This window comes from Fundulus heteroclitus, chromosome 21, assembly GCF_011125445.2.
Source record: "Fundulus heteroclitus isolate FHET01 chromosome 21, MU-UCD_Fhet_4.1, whole genome shotgun sequence".
In the NCBI taxonomy this organism is placed as follows: Eukaryota; Metazoa; Chordata; class Actinopteri; order Cyprinodontiformes; family Fundulidae; genus Fundulus; species Fundulus heteroclitus.
In genome coordinates, this window is record NC_046381.1 from 24,424,946 (window position 1) to 24,441,914 (window position 16,969).

A 16,969-nucleotide genomic window follows, 5' to 3' on the forward strand; every position below is an offset into this window, starting at 1 on the left:
CTTTCATGACCACAGGTGTATAAAATCCATCACCAAGGCAAGCTGGCCTGAAACACGTGTAATTAATTGGTTGCACCATTAATTAGCTCAGTGAATTACAGCGTGATAATATGATGGAACGCCATCTGTACAGTAAGACCAGTTATGAAATTTCTTCACCAATAAACATTAATAATCAATAGTTAATGGTATAATAACAAAATTAAAACAATTGGAAACATTAGCCACAAAGTGGTAGTCAATGTAAAATCACATAGTGGGGTCTTGCGGCAATGTCGGCAACCTTTTGCAGTCGGTAGCTACAGACCTCCTAAGTATGTGTGTATAAGTGTCTGACTTCACAAGTGCTTCTGGATGAGTATACAAAGATTTCTATAAACACACCTCTAAACCTTGTGAACAGCTGTTCCAGAGCAGTTGAAGCTGTTATAACTGTGGTCGGTGTGGCCGACGTCATCTTAAACTTTGTGGATTAAGAACACAATGTTACTCAAGGTCATACATACATGTGTGACGGTAGACAAGTGAAACTTTTGGCAATACAGTGTATCTAATCATTTCTAATGAGTAATAGATATTAACTAACATAATTTACCTACACATAACCCAATGTGGGATATGTGTCCCACATTGGGATATGGCTGCAAGATGTCCTACCATCTTGCAGCCCCAATCTTGGATTCTTGTCGTGTTGATGAGCTAGTTGGGTCTTGCTTTACCTAACTGACCGATAGTCTCCCATTTGGGTCTAGAGTATTTTATATATGAAGAACTTCATGGCCGACTTGGTGAGTGCAAGATGCCCTGGTCCCGTGGCTGCAAAATCAGCCCAAATCATGCACACCAGCCAGAAAGTTGGTACATGTTTGTGTTTTTCCAAATGTAGAGCTGTGCTTTATAGCAAAAAATTACTCATTTGGTGTAAATAGTTCCAGTAGTCTTGCATTTTAGATGTAATTTGCAAATCTACATACCTTTTTAAAATAGCTTTTCATATTTTAACATACCTTTCTACTCACTGAGAAGTAACTTTTGTTTGTGTGTTTTATTAATAGGCCCACAGAGTTGTTCCGCAGCTGTAACATGCAGTCAGACCAAGGTGCCATGAACGACATCAAGCTGTGGTCCAATGGGACGATCAAGATGCCCTTTATGAACATCCCTGTTCTGGATATCAGGAAGTGTCTACCGGACATGTGGAAGGCTGTGGCCTGCTCACTGCAGATCAAGCCATGCCACAGCAAATCCAGAGGGAGTGTCATATGCAAGTAGGTCCACTAATCATGAACACATCAGAAAACAGATAAAAATTAAAATTGTTCCAGTTTATTAGCAGATTAAATATTTTGGGGGGGGGGGGGGGGTCCTTGGTGTTTTATACTGAGCTGTATTCTTTTTGAAGATGATGATGAACTTTATTGTCCTAAAGGAAATTAGTCTTGGGCACAGTGTCTGGCTGCTACATAGTCCATACCATGGCTGTCACACTACATTCACACATAAAAACACAAAAAAATTCCATTGTAAGAAAAATAAATACAATAAAAGAAGCATGCCACATTATATTCACAATAAAAAATAAAATAAAATAAATGTCTAAAGGCCCTTCTATAAAGAATCCGTTATAAGAAAAATAAATACATAAAAGAAGCATGCCAGTTTAGTTAAAAATTTTGACCAGAGCTCCTTCCTCAGTACATTTGGGGAGTTGTCCATGTGCCTTTTGGCAAGCCTTCTTATTTTTAACACTTTTTAACACACAAGTCATGTCTTTTTTCTGGCCACTCTTCCATAAAGGCCAGCTGTATGGAGGGTACAGTTTATTGTGATCCTATGGACAGATCCTACAGTCTCTGCTGTGGAGCTCTGCAGCTCCATCAGGGTGACCTATGGTCTCTGTGCTGCCTCTCTGATTACTGCCCTTCTTTCCCCTGTCTGTGATTTCTGGTGGGCGGCCGTCTCTTGGCAGATTTGTTGTGGCACCATGTGAGGCGTCCATAGAGGAAGAGGCCTCGGCTGGAGCGCCCACCTCAGTGGGAAGTGGACTCTTTGAGGGGCTCCAGACCCCACAACTGTCTTCCAAGCATCAGCCTGGGAATGGGAGGATCTGGAGGATAACGGGATCTCTGTAATGATCCCCAGGGGTGCAAGGAAATGATGGGTCATTCCCATCAAGGCTGTCAATTATTTTGACAGCCTTGGCCAGGGTCGGTCTGGACGATGCAGTGGCAGCCCACCGGAAAACCCTTTTTTTCGCCGGGCTCCAGCGGCTCCTCCATTCGAGGTCCCACTTTTGCCTCTCCCACCATGGTAGGGATCATGGTCTGGACCGCATGCCCCCTGTGGAACACTGCATCGCAACGCTGGTTCGTTCCCCAGATGAGGCCCAATTATCGGGTGTTGGACAATCTTTTGTGCTGAGCCTACAATATTGCAGCTCGTATGGCACGTATAGACAATTCACTCTGGATTCTCCTGCTGCAGTCCCAGATGCTGTAGGCATGCACGGCAGGAGCAGCACTAGGCGATACAAATGACGCAGCCCTTCAGGCCTTTGAATTTATGTCCAGGGAGCTAGGTCCCCTTTTTGTCCACTCAGGTGGTTGCCCGATGTCAGGTCTGGTTGGCACAGGCCCCGATCTCGAATGACTATAGGCAGAGCTTGCAGAGGCTGCTGGTGCTCCCAGGCTGGCTGTTTGGATCGGAGGTCAAGAGGGCACTGAAGCACCGTCAGCTGTCCAGCCAGGCCCCTGAAGGTTGGGGTGGTCGCAGTTTGGCTATTGGACCCCCTGCTCCACAACGAAGGAGATGTGATTAACGAGACCCATGGCGTCAGTTTTGGGCTGCCACCTTTATAGAGTTTGGCCAGCAGAGCTGGGCTGTGACGGGAGCTTGATGTCAGCCCAGGGTGGAACAGGCTCCACCTTGCGGGACTTGGACGGGCCCGGAGAGGCTGGCATGAGTCATCCACTTTGTAACTGCCTCACGAAAGAAGGAAACAGAATAGAAGTTACATTCAGTGAATTCAATCTGAAAAACTCACAAAGAAAGAAAAAGGCAATTAGAAGAATTTTATTGATACAATATTTTATGAGTTTGGCGCTCAGACCTCGGCAGGAAAAATTCACGCTGAATTATACTTCAATATGCATAAGCAAGCGTATGAGAATAGGGTATAGGTATAGGTATATCCCCCCCCCCCCCCCCCCCCTCGGGCCTGAAACTGGTGATGGAGTGGACTGTTGGACTGTTGGAATGGACTGTTTGAGCTAGATGTCCAACTTGGATAAACACAGGTTTGCATGAACTGTCCATGATGAGCAAGCATGAAGCGACTGTGGAGAGTAAAAACTCCCCTTTGGGAAGAAACTTCTGGCAGAATCAGGTTCAAAATGGTGGTCTTCTGCCGGACCGTTTTAAGGAGTGACTGGGAATTCCATAAGAGTCCAAGAGGAATTACACTCTGATAGGGTCGAGGTTGAAGGAGGACCGTAGGACAGCCAGGCGGAGCTTGCCACGATGGTGGAGAAGGGGATGGAGGTGGGTTGAATCCGGTCATCAGAGTCCAGACCAGACACGCGCAGCCACCGCTTGCTCGCTGAGGAGAAGGCCGAGACAAGGATGTGGAGTTCTTTTAAGATGAACCCAGGATGCCGATTGGCTTCGAGGAGGAGCAGTTCAAAGCTGATTGGCTTGCGTCGGAGGCGGATGAGTCTCTGATGGAGGTAGGCAATAGAGTTTCTTCAGTTTGAATTTTCGCTTAAGCTCCATTACCTGGATGACTCCCAGTCACACTGGTCACTCTGAACTGAACAAGGAAATCAAAGGAGACCGAACGTAGCCTTCCACATGCTATTTATAGACGCATGCCCACGTGGACTACGTGTCTCGTGCGTGACTTTGTTTACATTCAATCTCAACCTGCGTCGAGTGCTTGGAGACATATACACTTTGTCAACTGCCACTAGCAGTCATCCAGGAATTCACAGAACCGTAGTTACAGTGTAACATCCATTATTTTGTCTAATCCCACCGTGACTTGTACTTCTCAAAAACTTTGTCCTTGACCTGTAAAACAGGTTTTACAGGGAACAGGCTGGCTCAGGTAACTAGAGGCATATTGGGTCAGGAGCAACAGGCAATCAGAACAGAATATGCTGGATAAGACTTACCGAAATGGCTAGTTTTATCTGGCAGAGAATGAAGGAGGGAGGCAGGTATAAATTGAGCAGTGAACAGGTGAACAGAGTAGGAAACTAATTATTAGGAACAGGTGGAATTAATCAGAGGAAGGGTGGTGACTGAAAGTAAACCGAAACTGATTGGATGGTGACTGGTGAAGGGGAGTGACAGGCAAACAGATAGGATGGTGACTGAGATGTGAACTGAGCTCACTGAATAACTGGCTGGTGAAAACAGGTTAACTAAAACAGTTTCAAAACAAATCAAGACAAACACAAACTAAAACAGAACCTAAACCTATGACAGAATCTAAAACTAGGAAAGAACCTAAAACTAACACTAGACCGAACTCAAACTATGACATAGACTTCATGATATGATGCCTCTAGCTGGCAGGTCATGTGACACCTAAACTGCACACAGGTGGACCACATTTCACTAATGATACAACTTCTGGGGATGATTGGTTGCACCAGAATTTGTTAGGGGCTTTATAGCAAAGGACACATGCTAATTTTCACTTTTATAATTTTCTTATACCACACACTCTCCTTCTGTCCCAGCGATCACTGGCATGAATATCAGTTTGTTTTTGCTGTGCTCCTTCTATGGTTATTAATAAGCCCATTTAAAGAGCTCTTAGCTGGATTTAGTTTGAAACCAGTCTTTAGGACGCTGTTTTTATGAATAGTTTGGACACCTGTGTCTGTTTGCACAGCTGGCAGGGTGCTCTGTTACAGATTGGTTTCAGGTCTGAGTCTACTGCTGGAATGCAGGAAAAAATGTTTTACTGTATCTAAAAGCTGATTGAGACTCTCTACATTAGACCTTTTCCTTCCATGTTTATAAACCGTGTGGCTGAAGAGGTCAGGTTGAGACGAAACAACGTTTGCGTACTAAGTTGGGTCAAAGCCACTCTGAGGTGAAGGGGGAAGGGTACAGGGAGAAAATAAGCCAGTGGTTGGCTGACGTTTCTGTAAACTCCTCCTCAACAAAGAACTCGAGCAGAGCAAGATGCCCATCTTCTGAGGGTTTTTTTAACTCACACGTGCTAGGCCAGTTTGTCATTTAGAAATAAATGATAAAGCTGTGTGTGGTTTAGGTGACATTGGTTCAAAATGTATAGCTGCTTTGTAAAACCAAGTTAACCATAAGATACTTTTTAAGGTTAAAAATGTCTTTGCTCTGTGTTACATGGAATTATTTTAAACAAAACGATTTGCATAGAGTCTTCCCACGCTCATAAAAGGCAGACATTCTACATTCATTTATCTCTTGGTATCAGTAAGTTTTAAAATCAGTTGTTTTGATTTTAATGTGTATTTCTGCACTTTAAGTTATTTTTTTTATTCCTTTGTAAAGTAAGGCACTTTTACCAGTAATTTTTTATTTTTTTCATTGAGCAATCTGAATATCCAATTTTAATCCACTTGTCCTTTTCTCTGAATTTTCTCTTCTGTTCTCAGGTCAGATTGTGTGGACATTCTGACCAAGTGTGGGGACAAGAAACGATTTCATGGAGGACAAACCCCCGAGAGGCTCTGTGAGGTGCTGTCTCCCGTCGATGACCCGGAACGCTGCATCCCCCTCCACAGATATCTCAGTGAGTTGCTGTACATCAAACCTTATCTTTAGAGGGAACCAAACAGTCCACTTCAGTGTTTGGAAGGAGTTATTCTTGGCACCTTGTGAGGTACTGAACATACATATGAGCTTTAGCAATTTTTTTTTTCCAGCCAATAGTTACAGGGAAAGTACCAGCAATATTGGATTAACTCGGTTCTTTGGGAGTCGAATTATCTGTTGTCAAATTGATTATGTTTGTTCATAAGAAAGAAGGATATTTTGTATTTTAGTCTGTGTTGTGATGGTGGTTGAGAATAGTCTGTCAGTCACCACTTCAGTCCATTTTGCTATCCTGTTATGGAAATAAGGGCAATCACGTCAATCCAAATACAGTCAAGGGGAAATTAAGCAGCACCTTTAAAGGCAACAACTTGAATTAGCTGTTTTCTGTATCACTATTTTCTTTATTGAACTGTTTCAACTCATTGAGATCGGGTTGACGACTGAACTACATGTCTGGGTCACTGCAACATTTTATTCTCTTTTTTACATAAACCTTTCTGTTGTTGATTTGCTGCTGTGTTTTTACCCATTGTGCAGTTCATGACCCAGTTTAGGATGCCAGGCATCAGCTGTTGGCCAGAAGGCCTCCAGAATATTTTCTGAATACTGCAACATCCTAGAAATGTATAACTGACATTAAGAGGTTCATCTGGGGGAAAAAAGCATTTCACTGCCATTAAACAGGTGTTGTGCAGATACACTGTTTAAAGTTATTTAGTGTTTCATAAATAACTCTCTGTCAAGTTTTGTCTGGTGATGATCAGCTCTTAAGCTGGTATCAGGACAATGGTTGAAAGGGATGAATTTGAGCACTAGCGATCTTTTAACAGCAAACTCTGCACACATGTAGCATAAAGGAGTGACAACTTCTTCAAGTTAAGAACTTAAAAACAGAAATAAAATGAACATGCAGAGAACATCACTATATAATGCTGTTTATCTGAATTAACACTATATTTCGATTAACAAATCCTCTCTACTTGGCTAGTGAAACTTAACTAAACTACTAAGCAAAATGAAGATATAAAGAAGCTAAGCCAAGGAACTATTTACATGTAAAAACAAATAAGACAAAACAAAGTTGTTGATCATAATCAGAATAATTGCGTGAATCCCGTTCACTGCAGATCTGATCCAAAGAGCATGGAATAGAGTTAAATTACTTTAAGTAATTTCGAACATTTGGCATGTTTTCAATCCATTCACAATGCGAATCCTGAGTAAACAAAACGTTATTTGATAAAGAACCAAAGTCCATCTTAAAGAATGTGAATTGAGGTTAAATTAGCTTCTCTAATTCAGAACAACATTTGGTATTTGTTTCAACCCATTCACAATGCAAATCCCAAATTACAGAAAACATTACTTTGAGGAAATAATGTTTTAAAGAATGGTTTGCTCTGTAAAATCATTTAAACTTTATGAACCGCTGATTTTATTAATGCAATTCTACCTCCGGGCGCTAGGGAGCGCTGCGGCGATCGGTTAAAATCGGTTACTCTTAAAGTTAATCCAAAATCCCTTTAAACAGACATTAATATTCAATATTAATGCGTGAATAAGGCTCATAGCACTATCGAACGACAGTAAAGCGAAGCCAAGAAGCTTTATGCTTTAAAACAAGCTCCTTTTGAAAGTCCGGAACCGTATGTAACCAGGAGCTAAATAGCATTTTGGCTATCAGATTTTCGGCGCTGACTTTAAAAGCTTCGGCTTTTATTTTAGTTATAATGAGTGGCCGGATAACATAAACATTTATATCCCATCAATGTATGAAACCCCTGTGGAGATAACTTTTGTTATAACCATAAAAACACACTCAACAATGACATGGTGCCGAATGCTAGCAATGAGCTATCTCCTTTAGCTCTTTCATTGATTAAAACCCATACAACGCATTACACAGTAAGGTGACCAGATTTCTGAAATCAAATCTGGGCACATTTCTTGCTCATGGGTTTCATCGAGATGAAATTAGGAAACGAGGACAGTAATGGTTTCATTTATTTTTTACATATTTATTAATATTTAAACAACAAAAAGTGTAAAAGCCAGGAATGTGCCTCTCCATACTTTTAGTATAACCTAAAGATTAAAAAAAATTAATACATCAATAGTGTTATTAATAGAAAACTAGAACTGTGACTCTGGATTGGGGCAAAGTGGTTGGGGTGGGAGTGGAGGGGTCAAGGGTGGTTAGCAGAGCTTTTCAGTTTTGTGGAGCCCAAAGAGCTCTGCCGCCTCCAAAGGAGAGAGTGACATGAGGAAAAGAAAAAAAACAGTAAATACAAACATTTAGCCCATGGCTGTGGCTGTCTGTGGAGAAAGTTTTTTAACGTAAATCCTTGGTGGCGCTTGATAGTGAAGCGCCACCAAGCCAGCGATCTTGGCCTCCCCTGGGATTGCGCAATCCCATGTTAACTGCGCTGACTTCCATTCCGTCAATGCATCTTCCTATCTCTAGATCATAAATTCAATTGTTCAAACACTTATGAACTGATTTTCCACAATTTAATATATGTGTATTACGAATTGTGTTTTGGTCATTAAACTGTGTGTTTTCATGTGCTGCTGGGCAATCATAAAAGCCAAAGAGCTGGTTGTAGGTGAGGCCGGCAGTTCCTTGGCCTCTAGGCAGGGGGCGCTCAAGGGGCACCGCTCCTGATCCCCAAATAGTAGAGTCAAAGCAAGTTACGGATGTATTATTAGCGAGTTTTGCTAAACAAGTAAAGCACTAAAAAGACTCTAAACATACTGCTGGAACGGGACAAGTCAAGGAAGGCTTTCCTCCCTGGCAGTGAGCTCTTTAAAGTGAGAGACTTTTAAAACTGAAGAAGATAAAAATAACTTTTACCAGAAAGTGACCGATATTTTTGTTCAGAAAGAGCACAGCTGAACTTCATTTCTAAGTAGAGGTAAGACGGCGATAATTATTCATATTTTGTTTTTGTAATGAAATGTGCGTAATGTAGGTTATAGTTTTTGAATGTGTTACAAATGCAGAAATCCATCACAACTAATAAACTGTTACCAATCAAATGACAATAATTTGTCTCTTGGTTAATTGATTTGGCTCAACCAGTCTCCTTCAGCACTTTGCAATGAGTCTACTCTGTAGAGTGTATATATTTGTAAATGTGACTGATGACGTCAGTGCTTCACTAGCTATGAACCCTACCGCACGTCACTGATAGATAGATATATCTATCAACATCTGCATACCTTGATTCAAATTAAATGATTTTAGTCTTATTTAACACTACAAGCTACAAGGATAAGAAGAGAATATCTTGGTTGAACTTAGAATAAAAAGTAATAAGTTACGGGAAACATGTAATTCATATATTATGAGTTGTCATGAAAAGGAGTAAAAGCATTAATGGTTTAAAGGTCACTGTAAATGAAGAACATTCATTACACACACATATATATATATATATATATATATATATATATATATATATATATATATATATATATATATATTAGGGCTGTGCAAGTTAATGCGTTAATTTCGCGTTAATTAATTAGACTATTAGCGACGATATTTTCTTTAACGTGCATTAACGCATGTTGCTCACATGCTTTTATTTTGTGAAAATCTGTTGCTGCGTTGTAGGGGTTTGAATCAGAACAGTAGGTGGCGATAATGCGCCAATAACCTCGCTGTCAGCCCGCCTCGGATTCAAAGAGGAAGAAAGGTGCTGGCCGGAAAAAAACAAAGCCGACATGGGGAAGGCGGTGTTTCCCGCAGGAATTTGCTTAGGCGAGGCTGTGAGTTGGCGGCTGGAACAAGTTTTGTGCGGAGCGGAGCGGGGTCTGCATCGACGCCGTCAGTGAAGTCGCTTCTCGTTTCAAAGTATCCATGTGTTTTTGCCTGTTTTTCCCCTGCCATTCACTATATGCACGCGAGAAAGCAACAAAAAAAACGTGTGTTAACGTGGAAATAAACATGCAAGCATATCGAGTTAGCAAGCATTTCAGTTTAAAGTTCTTCCAGCAACAAATATGACAGAAACAAGTTAGTTGTAACCACTGCCAAGTAAAAATTTGGTATTGAACTTAAAATGGTAATGCGGTTACCTGCGGTTACCTCAGAAATTGCCTGTTTTTGGTAGATTTTTTTCCACATAAAGAGAATTCCCTGTCAGTGGCAATAAGCTTTAATTTATTATTATTGCTATTTTTTGTTTTACATGTTTAAGTTGAGCTTTACACTAAATATGTGTTACTGATAAGTGCTACAAATGTTACAACACTTTTGTTCATATGGCAGCAGAACATTAAAATAAAAGAGCTCTTTACACTACTTTTGAATTCATTCTTGGAGTTTGTAAATACAATGCGATTAATCATGATTAATCAGGCAAATTATGCGATTAATCGCGATTAAATATTTTAATTGTTGCCCAGCCCTAATATATATATATATATATATATATATATATATATATATATATATATATATATATATATATATATATATATATATATTTATCGGGAACAGTTCATGGTGGGGGTTTGAGGGGTCTCTGATGATATGGGCTCGGGACATGCAGCGCTGGGATGAAATGTCCTTAATGGAGGGAAGAGGAGCCCCGATGATCCCTTCTGCTGTCCCCACCACTCTCCTCATTTTCCACCAGTCGGAGGCGCTGCCGCCTCCACACCACACAGAGAGACAGCTGGTCAGAATGCTCTCTATGGTACTTGTGTAGAGGGTTGTGAGGATGGGCGGGGGCAGTTGGGCTCTCCTCATCCTCCGCAGGAAGTACAAGCGCTTCTGTGCCCTCCTCACCAGATGTGGTGTTTACAGACCAGGTGAGGTTGTCCGTGATGTGGAATTTGGTGCTGCTAACCACCTCCACAGCTGAGCTGTAGATGAGTTTGTGTCATCTGCGAATATCATGATGTGATTGGGGGTGAACCTTGGGGTGCAGTCGTGTGTCATCAGAGTAAACAGCAGGGTGCTGCGGACGCAGCCCTGAGGGGAGCCTGGCTGAGGGTGATGACATCAGAGGTGGTCTGTCAGAAGATGTTCCAGTTTTTCTCTTACTCCATCATGCAGATCTTGTCTCATTCAGTTCTCCTGTTACTGGCTCCTATTTTTTCATGAGGAACTTTCATATATCCAAACTGAGCAGTACAAAAGCTAAACCTAAGCCTGGAAGTCTATGCTCATAAATCACAACCATTAATCAGCAAAACAACTTATAATAACTATCTGAAATATAAACTAAAAGTCACCAATCAGTTCTAAAACATCTTTAGACGAACCCTTGTTGATCCCTGGAGAACCAGCGTACCAGATTAGTGCCTTACATTTTTATCTAAGTGTCTTTTACTCAGGCGAGCAGCAACTCGTGGTCTTGTCTTACTTTTTGTTGATTATTTTTTTAACCTGGACACGAACCAAACATTTATCACAGGAACAGCCTGATCCACATAAAATTAATCGATTAACACACTTACCAAGACAAAGCAGCTCCCCATCAGTTGCCACCGGTATGACAACGAACTTTCTTCTTCTGTTTTAAAAGTGGTGCGCTCTTCTTCTTCTTCTTCGTGTTCTCTTTCAACATTCGTTTCGGTATCTCACTATGGGACACGACCCCAGCGCTGTCCCCCAGAAGCTCTATTACACTACGCCAGTCCTGACTGGCCAGCAAAAGTGACGTCGGCTCCAGGAGGAGGTACTTCCTCCCTCTATAAAAGCTGACGTCATGCAAGCGATCTTCAGTCTAACACCTCTTCTCGCTCCCAGAAGCAACTCTCAGACAGCTAATACGGTACTATTGAGCTAGCTTAACTGTTCACAGAGCGAGCTAACAACTCGGTCGCCGAACGCTTCTCAATAGCTGTGCTTGGTTGTACTGAGTTCTTCTACCGCTGGTCTGTCACCAAACAGCAGCAACTGCAGCTAGTCTCCAAACTAACTGCGCCCCTTTTGCTTTGGTTTTAAACGAAGCTAATAGTCGCGAAGCTTGGACCTGTACTCACCATGGACAGACCCAAACTACCGGCTAGAGCATGCACATGTGGCAACCTCATTGCTGGGGCAGATACCCATTCTGTCTGCGCTTCGTGTCTTGGGCCGCAACATGCCCAAGACGGGTTAGCGTCGCCAGCGAGCTGCGAACACTGTGCACGGCTCTCCGTTAAAACTCGTCGGCGCAGGCTAGCACGCCAAGCTAGCTTGTCAGAGGCGGACCCTGTGCTGGGGGTATCCAACCCCCCCGCACCGGTTCTTGCCGTGACTGATGAGGGAGAGCCCCCGTTAACTCAAGTCAGTTGGGGTGACCAACTTGATGCTGTCGCACCCCTTCTTGATATGGAGGAAGACGAAGCCGACCCCCCGGCGTTCAGTAATTTTGCTGGTGCAGAATCTGACTCCGAGGTGGAATCCGTTAGTCTCGGGTCGGACGACTACGAGCAGGACGGCGAGGCATTCTCCATCCCGTCGGCTGCAAAGCCAACGGAAGCTGGTGAAGCCCACTGCAGCGGCCCCCCAAACCCGACTGCATCAGATTTGCACGATGTCTGCAGAAGAGCAGCTGCAAAGCTGGGCATTGAATGGCCGGAAACCCCGACCGAGACCACCACGTCTCGGTATGAGGGGAAAAGGCTTCCAAAAGCCAAATCTTCCGCCAGACAACTGCTGCCGGTTTTCCCAGAGTGCCTTGAGGAAGCAACCCGGTCCTGGACTAACCCGCTCACCGCCAAGAACCCCGTTCTGGGAGGGTCGGCGCTGGACTGGACCGGCATGGAAGACAGCGGTTTCCTCCGTCTGCCCCCTGTTGAACCTCAGCTGGCATCCCACCTGCACCCCTCGCAGAAATCGACCATGACAGCGGCAGGACCAACCCTCCCGTTCAAGGCCGATTCGTTTCAGTCAGCTTTAAACGAAAAAAGCTACAAAGCAGTAGCAACATCGGTTAAAGCCCTGAACGCCTCATCACTTCTCCTCGCTTATCAAGCAGAACTACAGGAGCAGATGACGGGTGCACCGACCGCAGATCTGTGGGACGAGTTGTGCGTGGTGACAGACCTCTGCCTGCGTCTCCATAGAAACGCTGTCCAGGCCTCAGGGAGAGCGATGGCTCTGATGGTCACTCAGGAGAGAGCTAGATGGTTGAATCTGTCTAGTCTGTCTCAAAGAGAAAAGAATCACCTCCTCGACACTCCGGTGGACCCGAAGGGTTTATTCGGCCCCACCGTTGCAGCGATGCAAAAACGTTGTGAGGAGAAGAAGAGAGAAGGTGAAGCGCTGCAACTCTGCCTGCCCAGAAGAGCGCAGCCTCCTCCCCCCGCGGCACCTCGTCAGACGTTTGCTCAGGCGGCGGCTCGACCGGTCTACCGCATCCCTAAGCGCCAACCTCAGCCGCAACCACCGGACCACGGCCAGGGAAAGCAGACCGAGCTCAAAGGTGCATGGGGACGAAAGCCCTTCGCGCCACCGGTGACTTCGGGAACCAAACCTCCGGCCACCGCGAGCGCGAAGAAAAAGAGGCGGGCTACCTAGGAAGCTAGCCTCGGGATGGGAGAGCGGGCACTGCCAGACACCTGCTCCCCTCCCACCGGGAAACGTTCTGTCCCAGTTCGAGTTTGTAAAGCCACGTTCAGGGCAATTCAAACGGCCTGCAGAGCCAGCGTTGGAGCTCACAGTTCAGAAGCCGAAGCAAGCGGAGAAAACTCACGCACAGCCAGAGCTCAGTGGAGCCAGAGCAGTTGCTAGAAAGCACACACCAGTGCACAAACACATGCCAGTGTTTGAAAACACAAATATCTCCCTGCATGATAAACTCAATAAAATTGTTACCAGGCGCGCAACCAGGTCAAGTGCCGAGGGCGCAGCCAAAACAAAAAAACATAAAAATGTCAGAAATGACATTGGGACAGAACGGGGCCGTGCAGCTGCACATGAGGCCAACAGGGGGAGCTCTTGCCCCACCTTTGGCACACTCGGCAGCTCTCTCTGTGGAAGAGGGAGCAGACCGGGAGCAGCACCAGCTTGCGCAGCCAGCACTGAACAGTGCTCACACGGAAGCACTTCCCAGCCCTCTATCGAGAAAAATCCAGCTGTGGCGAGCGTGCGGGGCATCAGATTGGGTGCTAAAGACCGTATCCAGAGGATACAGGCTCCAGTTTGTAACAGCCCCTCCCCGGTTCAAAGGCATAATACAGTCATATGCGCGGGGAGAACGCGCACGCATTCTGCAAGAGGAGATAATATCTCTGCAGAACAAAAACGCAATTCGGCTGGTCCCGCAGGAGCAAAGCAGAGACGGCTTTTACTCCAGATATTTTCTCGTACCGAAAAAAGGCGGGGGGCTGCGACCGATTTTAGATCTGCGAGCGCTGAACGCATATCTGAGGCAGTATACGTTCAGGATGCTGACACACGCAGCTCTATTAAGGTTTGTGCGTCGAGGAGATTGGTTCATCTCCATAGATTTGAAAGACGCATATTTTCACATCCCTATATATCCCCCTCACAGAAAGTACCTCAGATTTGCCTTCCAGGAGAAGACGTACGAATATCTCGTACTTCCCTTTGGCCTGTCACTGAGCCCGCGCGTGTTTGTGAAATGCACCGAGGCAGCAGTCGCACCTCTGAGGGAAAAGGGAATACGTCTGGCCATGTATATAGACGACTGGCTGATCGCAGCTCAGTCTCCAGGGGAACTTATGACGCACGCCGAGATGCTGATATCACATCTGGCGGCTCTGGGTTTCACAATAAACTGGGAGAAGAGTATCCTAACCCCAGTACAAACAATAACCTTCATTGGGATGTCCCTAAATTCAGAGGAATTCAGAGCACGCCTCTCAGCAGAACGATTGAAAGCGTTCCAGACTTGTCTGGCAGCTTTCCGCAGAGGCGCGCTCGTGAAATTCAGACTGTGCCACAGACTGCTGGGTCTGATGGCATCAGCACTATCGGTCATCACACTCGGCCGTCTGCACATGCGACCGTTTCAACGGTGGGTGGCATCGCTCAATTTGAGCCCAACACGCCATGCCCACCGGAAGGTGGTCGTTTCTGGGACATGCGCACTCGCTCTGAGTCCGTGGAAACACCCCACATTCCTGAACGCTGGTGTCGCCATGGGAACCATCCTAACACGGAAGGTTGTGACCACGGACGCCTCGTTGACTGGCTGGGGAGCCACACACGAGGGCATGATGGTAAACGGTGTCTGGAGCTCACAAACACGGACAGCTCACATAAACTGTCTGGAGCTCCTAGCTGTTATACTGGCTCTGAGACATTTTCTGCCCTTTATCAGAGGGCACCATGTTTTGGTCAGAACAGACAATACAACGGTGGTTGCATACATCAACAGGCAAGGAGGCCTGCGCTCACATCACTTACACATGCTGGCACACAGACTGATAGTCTGGACCAGCTCATGCCTCCTGTCACTGAGAGCCACTCATGTGCCAGGTGTGATGAACAGGGGTGCAGACCTGCTGTCGAGGGGCAGCCCCCGCTTCAAGGAGTGGAAACTCCACAGCGAGGTCATAACCCAAATATGGCAGCGGTACGGTCAGGCGGAGGTGGACCTCTTTGCATTAGAGGAGAACACTCAGTGTCTGAGGTTTTTCTCCCTGACCGAGGAGGGCGCTCCGCTGGGGCTGGATGCTCTAGCACACGAGTGGCCTCCGGTGCTCTTGTATGCTTTTCCACCGCTGGAACTGATTATTCCTACCCTCGCCAGGGTGCGAGAGAGGAAACATTCGCTCATCCTGGTAGCTCCCCGCTGGCTGGGGAAGCACTGGTTGGCAGAGATTTTCCAGCTACTGCAGGGCGAACCATGGCAGCTCCCCCTCCGCAGAGATCTGCTAACGCAGGCGCGCGGAGAGATATTTCATCCTCACCCAGAACGCCTGGCTCTATGGGCCTGGCCTGTGAGAGGCTAAATTTGGCAGCTGGCGGGCTCCCCCAGAACGTCATTGACACAATTCAGAGCGCAAGAGCAGTTTCAACTCGTAGCGCATATGAGGGAAAATGGCGTGCTTTTGAGAGTTGGTGCGAAAACAACATGCTCAGAGCAATGCAGAGCCCTGTGTCAGTTATTCTGACATTTTTACAAGAGCTGCTGGACAAAGGCTTGGCCTTTTCCACTGTCAAAGTCTATTTGGCAGCTATTTCGGCTTGCCATGTAGGTTTTGGAGACAAAACAGTGGGACAACATCCTCTGGTGTGCCAGTTCATGAAGGGTGCACGACGGCTCCGGCCAGTGTCCAAAAGCCTCACCCCTTCATGGGATTTGCCGACGGTGCTTGATGCTTTGTCACACGCACCTTTCGAACCTTTGGAGCAGGCTGAGCTTAAAGTGCTTTCTTTTAAGACAGCTTTGTTAGTCGCATTGGTTTCTGCCAAACGTGTTAGCGACATTCAAGCTTTTTCAGTAAACCCTTCCTGCATGCGGTTTACTGAACGAAATCTTAAGGTTTCATTGAAACCCAATCCGGCTTATATGCCAAAGGTCTTTAACCCGACTCTACCATGTCGTCCTTTGGAGCTGATGGCTTTCTGCCCTCCACCATTCTCCTCTCAGGAGCATGAACGGCTGCATACGCTCTGCCCTGTGCGAGCTCTTCAGATCTATGTGGAGAAAACAGCTAGTTTTCGCAAATCTGAACAGCTGTTTGTGTCATGGGCTTTACCACATAAAGGGAAGCCCCTAACTAAGCAGCGCCTTTCCCATTGGATAGTCGGAGCTATAACTATGGCCTATCAGAGTAAAGGCCTGACACCACCTGCAGGTCTGCGAGCCCATTCTACTCGTGGCATGGCCTCATCCTGGGCACTGTTTCAGGGTATACCTTTGGAGGACGTATGTGATGCTGCCAGCTGGGCAACCCCTCACACCTTCACTAGGTTCTATAGACTGGATGTCACAGCACCAAATCTGGCTCACGCGGTTTTGGGTGTGGGATCCACATTTAAATGACTGCAGCATGCATCTTTTGGTCTTCGAGTAAGCTTATCTGGCAATACGGGAGTCGCCATATCCCATAGTGAGATACCGAAACGAATGTTGAAAGAGAACTTTAGGTTAAGGATTTAACCCCGGTTCTCTGAAACATGAGTGAGGTATCTCACCAGATCACCCTCCTTGCCTGGAGCGAGGAAGAGGTGTGCTTATGA

At 45.5% G+C, this 16,969-nt stretch overlaps 2 protein-coding genes across 3 annotated transcripts in view; both read left to right on the top strand.

Moving 5' to 3' along the window:
- Positions 1-16,969, top strand: part of reck (reversion-inducing-cysteine-rich protein with kazal motifs) — a 187,806-nt gene that overhangs the window by 105,578 nt on the left and 65,259 nt on the right. For both annotated transcript variants that reach the window (XM_036125404.1, XM_036125403.1), the window contains exons 11-12: positions 1,056-1,268; positions 5,649-5,785. In XM_036125404.1, the coding sequence (XP_035981297.1) occupies positions 1,056-1,268; positions 5,649-5,785 (350 nt within the window). The remainder of the gene's footprint in view (positions 1-1,055; positions 1,269-5,648; positions 5,786-16,969) is intronic.
- LOC118556864 lies at positions 11,384-13,475 on the top strand. Its single transcript, XM_036125409.1, has 2 exons — positions 11,384-13,185; positions 13,226-13,475. Exons 1-2 carry the CDS (start codon positions 11,813-11,815, stop codon positions 13,272-13,274), a joined length of 1,422 nt encoding a protein of 473 aa, XP_035981302.1. The 5' UTR covers positions 11,384-11,812; the 3' UTR covers positions 13,275-13,475.

Coding starts and splice junctions, on each gene's coding strand:
- LOC118556864 (XM_036125409.1), top strand. CDS start 11,813: ATGGACAGACCCAAACTACCGGCTAGAGCATGCACATGTGGCAACCTC. Junction 13,186..13,225: donor TACCGCATCCCTAAGCGCCA/ACCTCAGCCGCA, acceptor CAGGGAAAGCAG/ACCGAGCTCAAAGGTGCATG.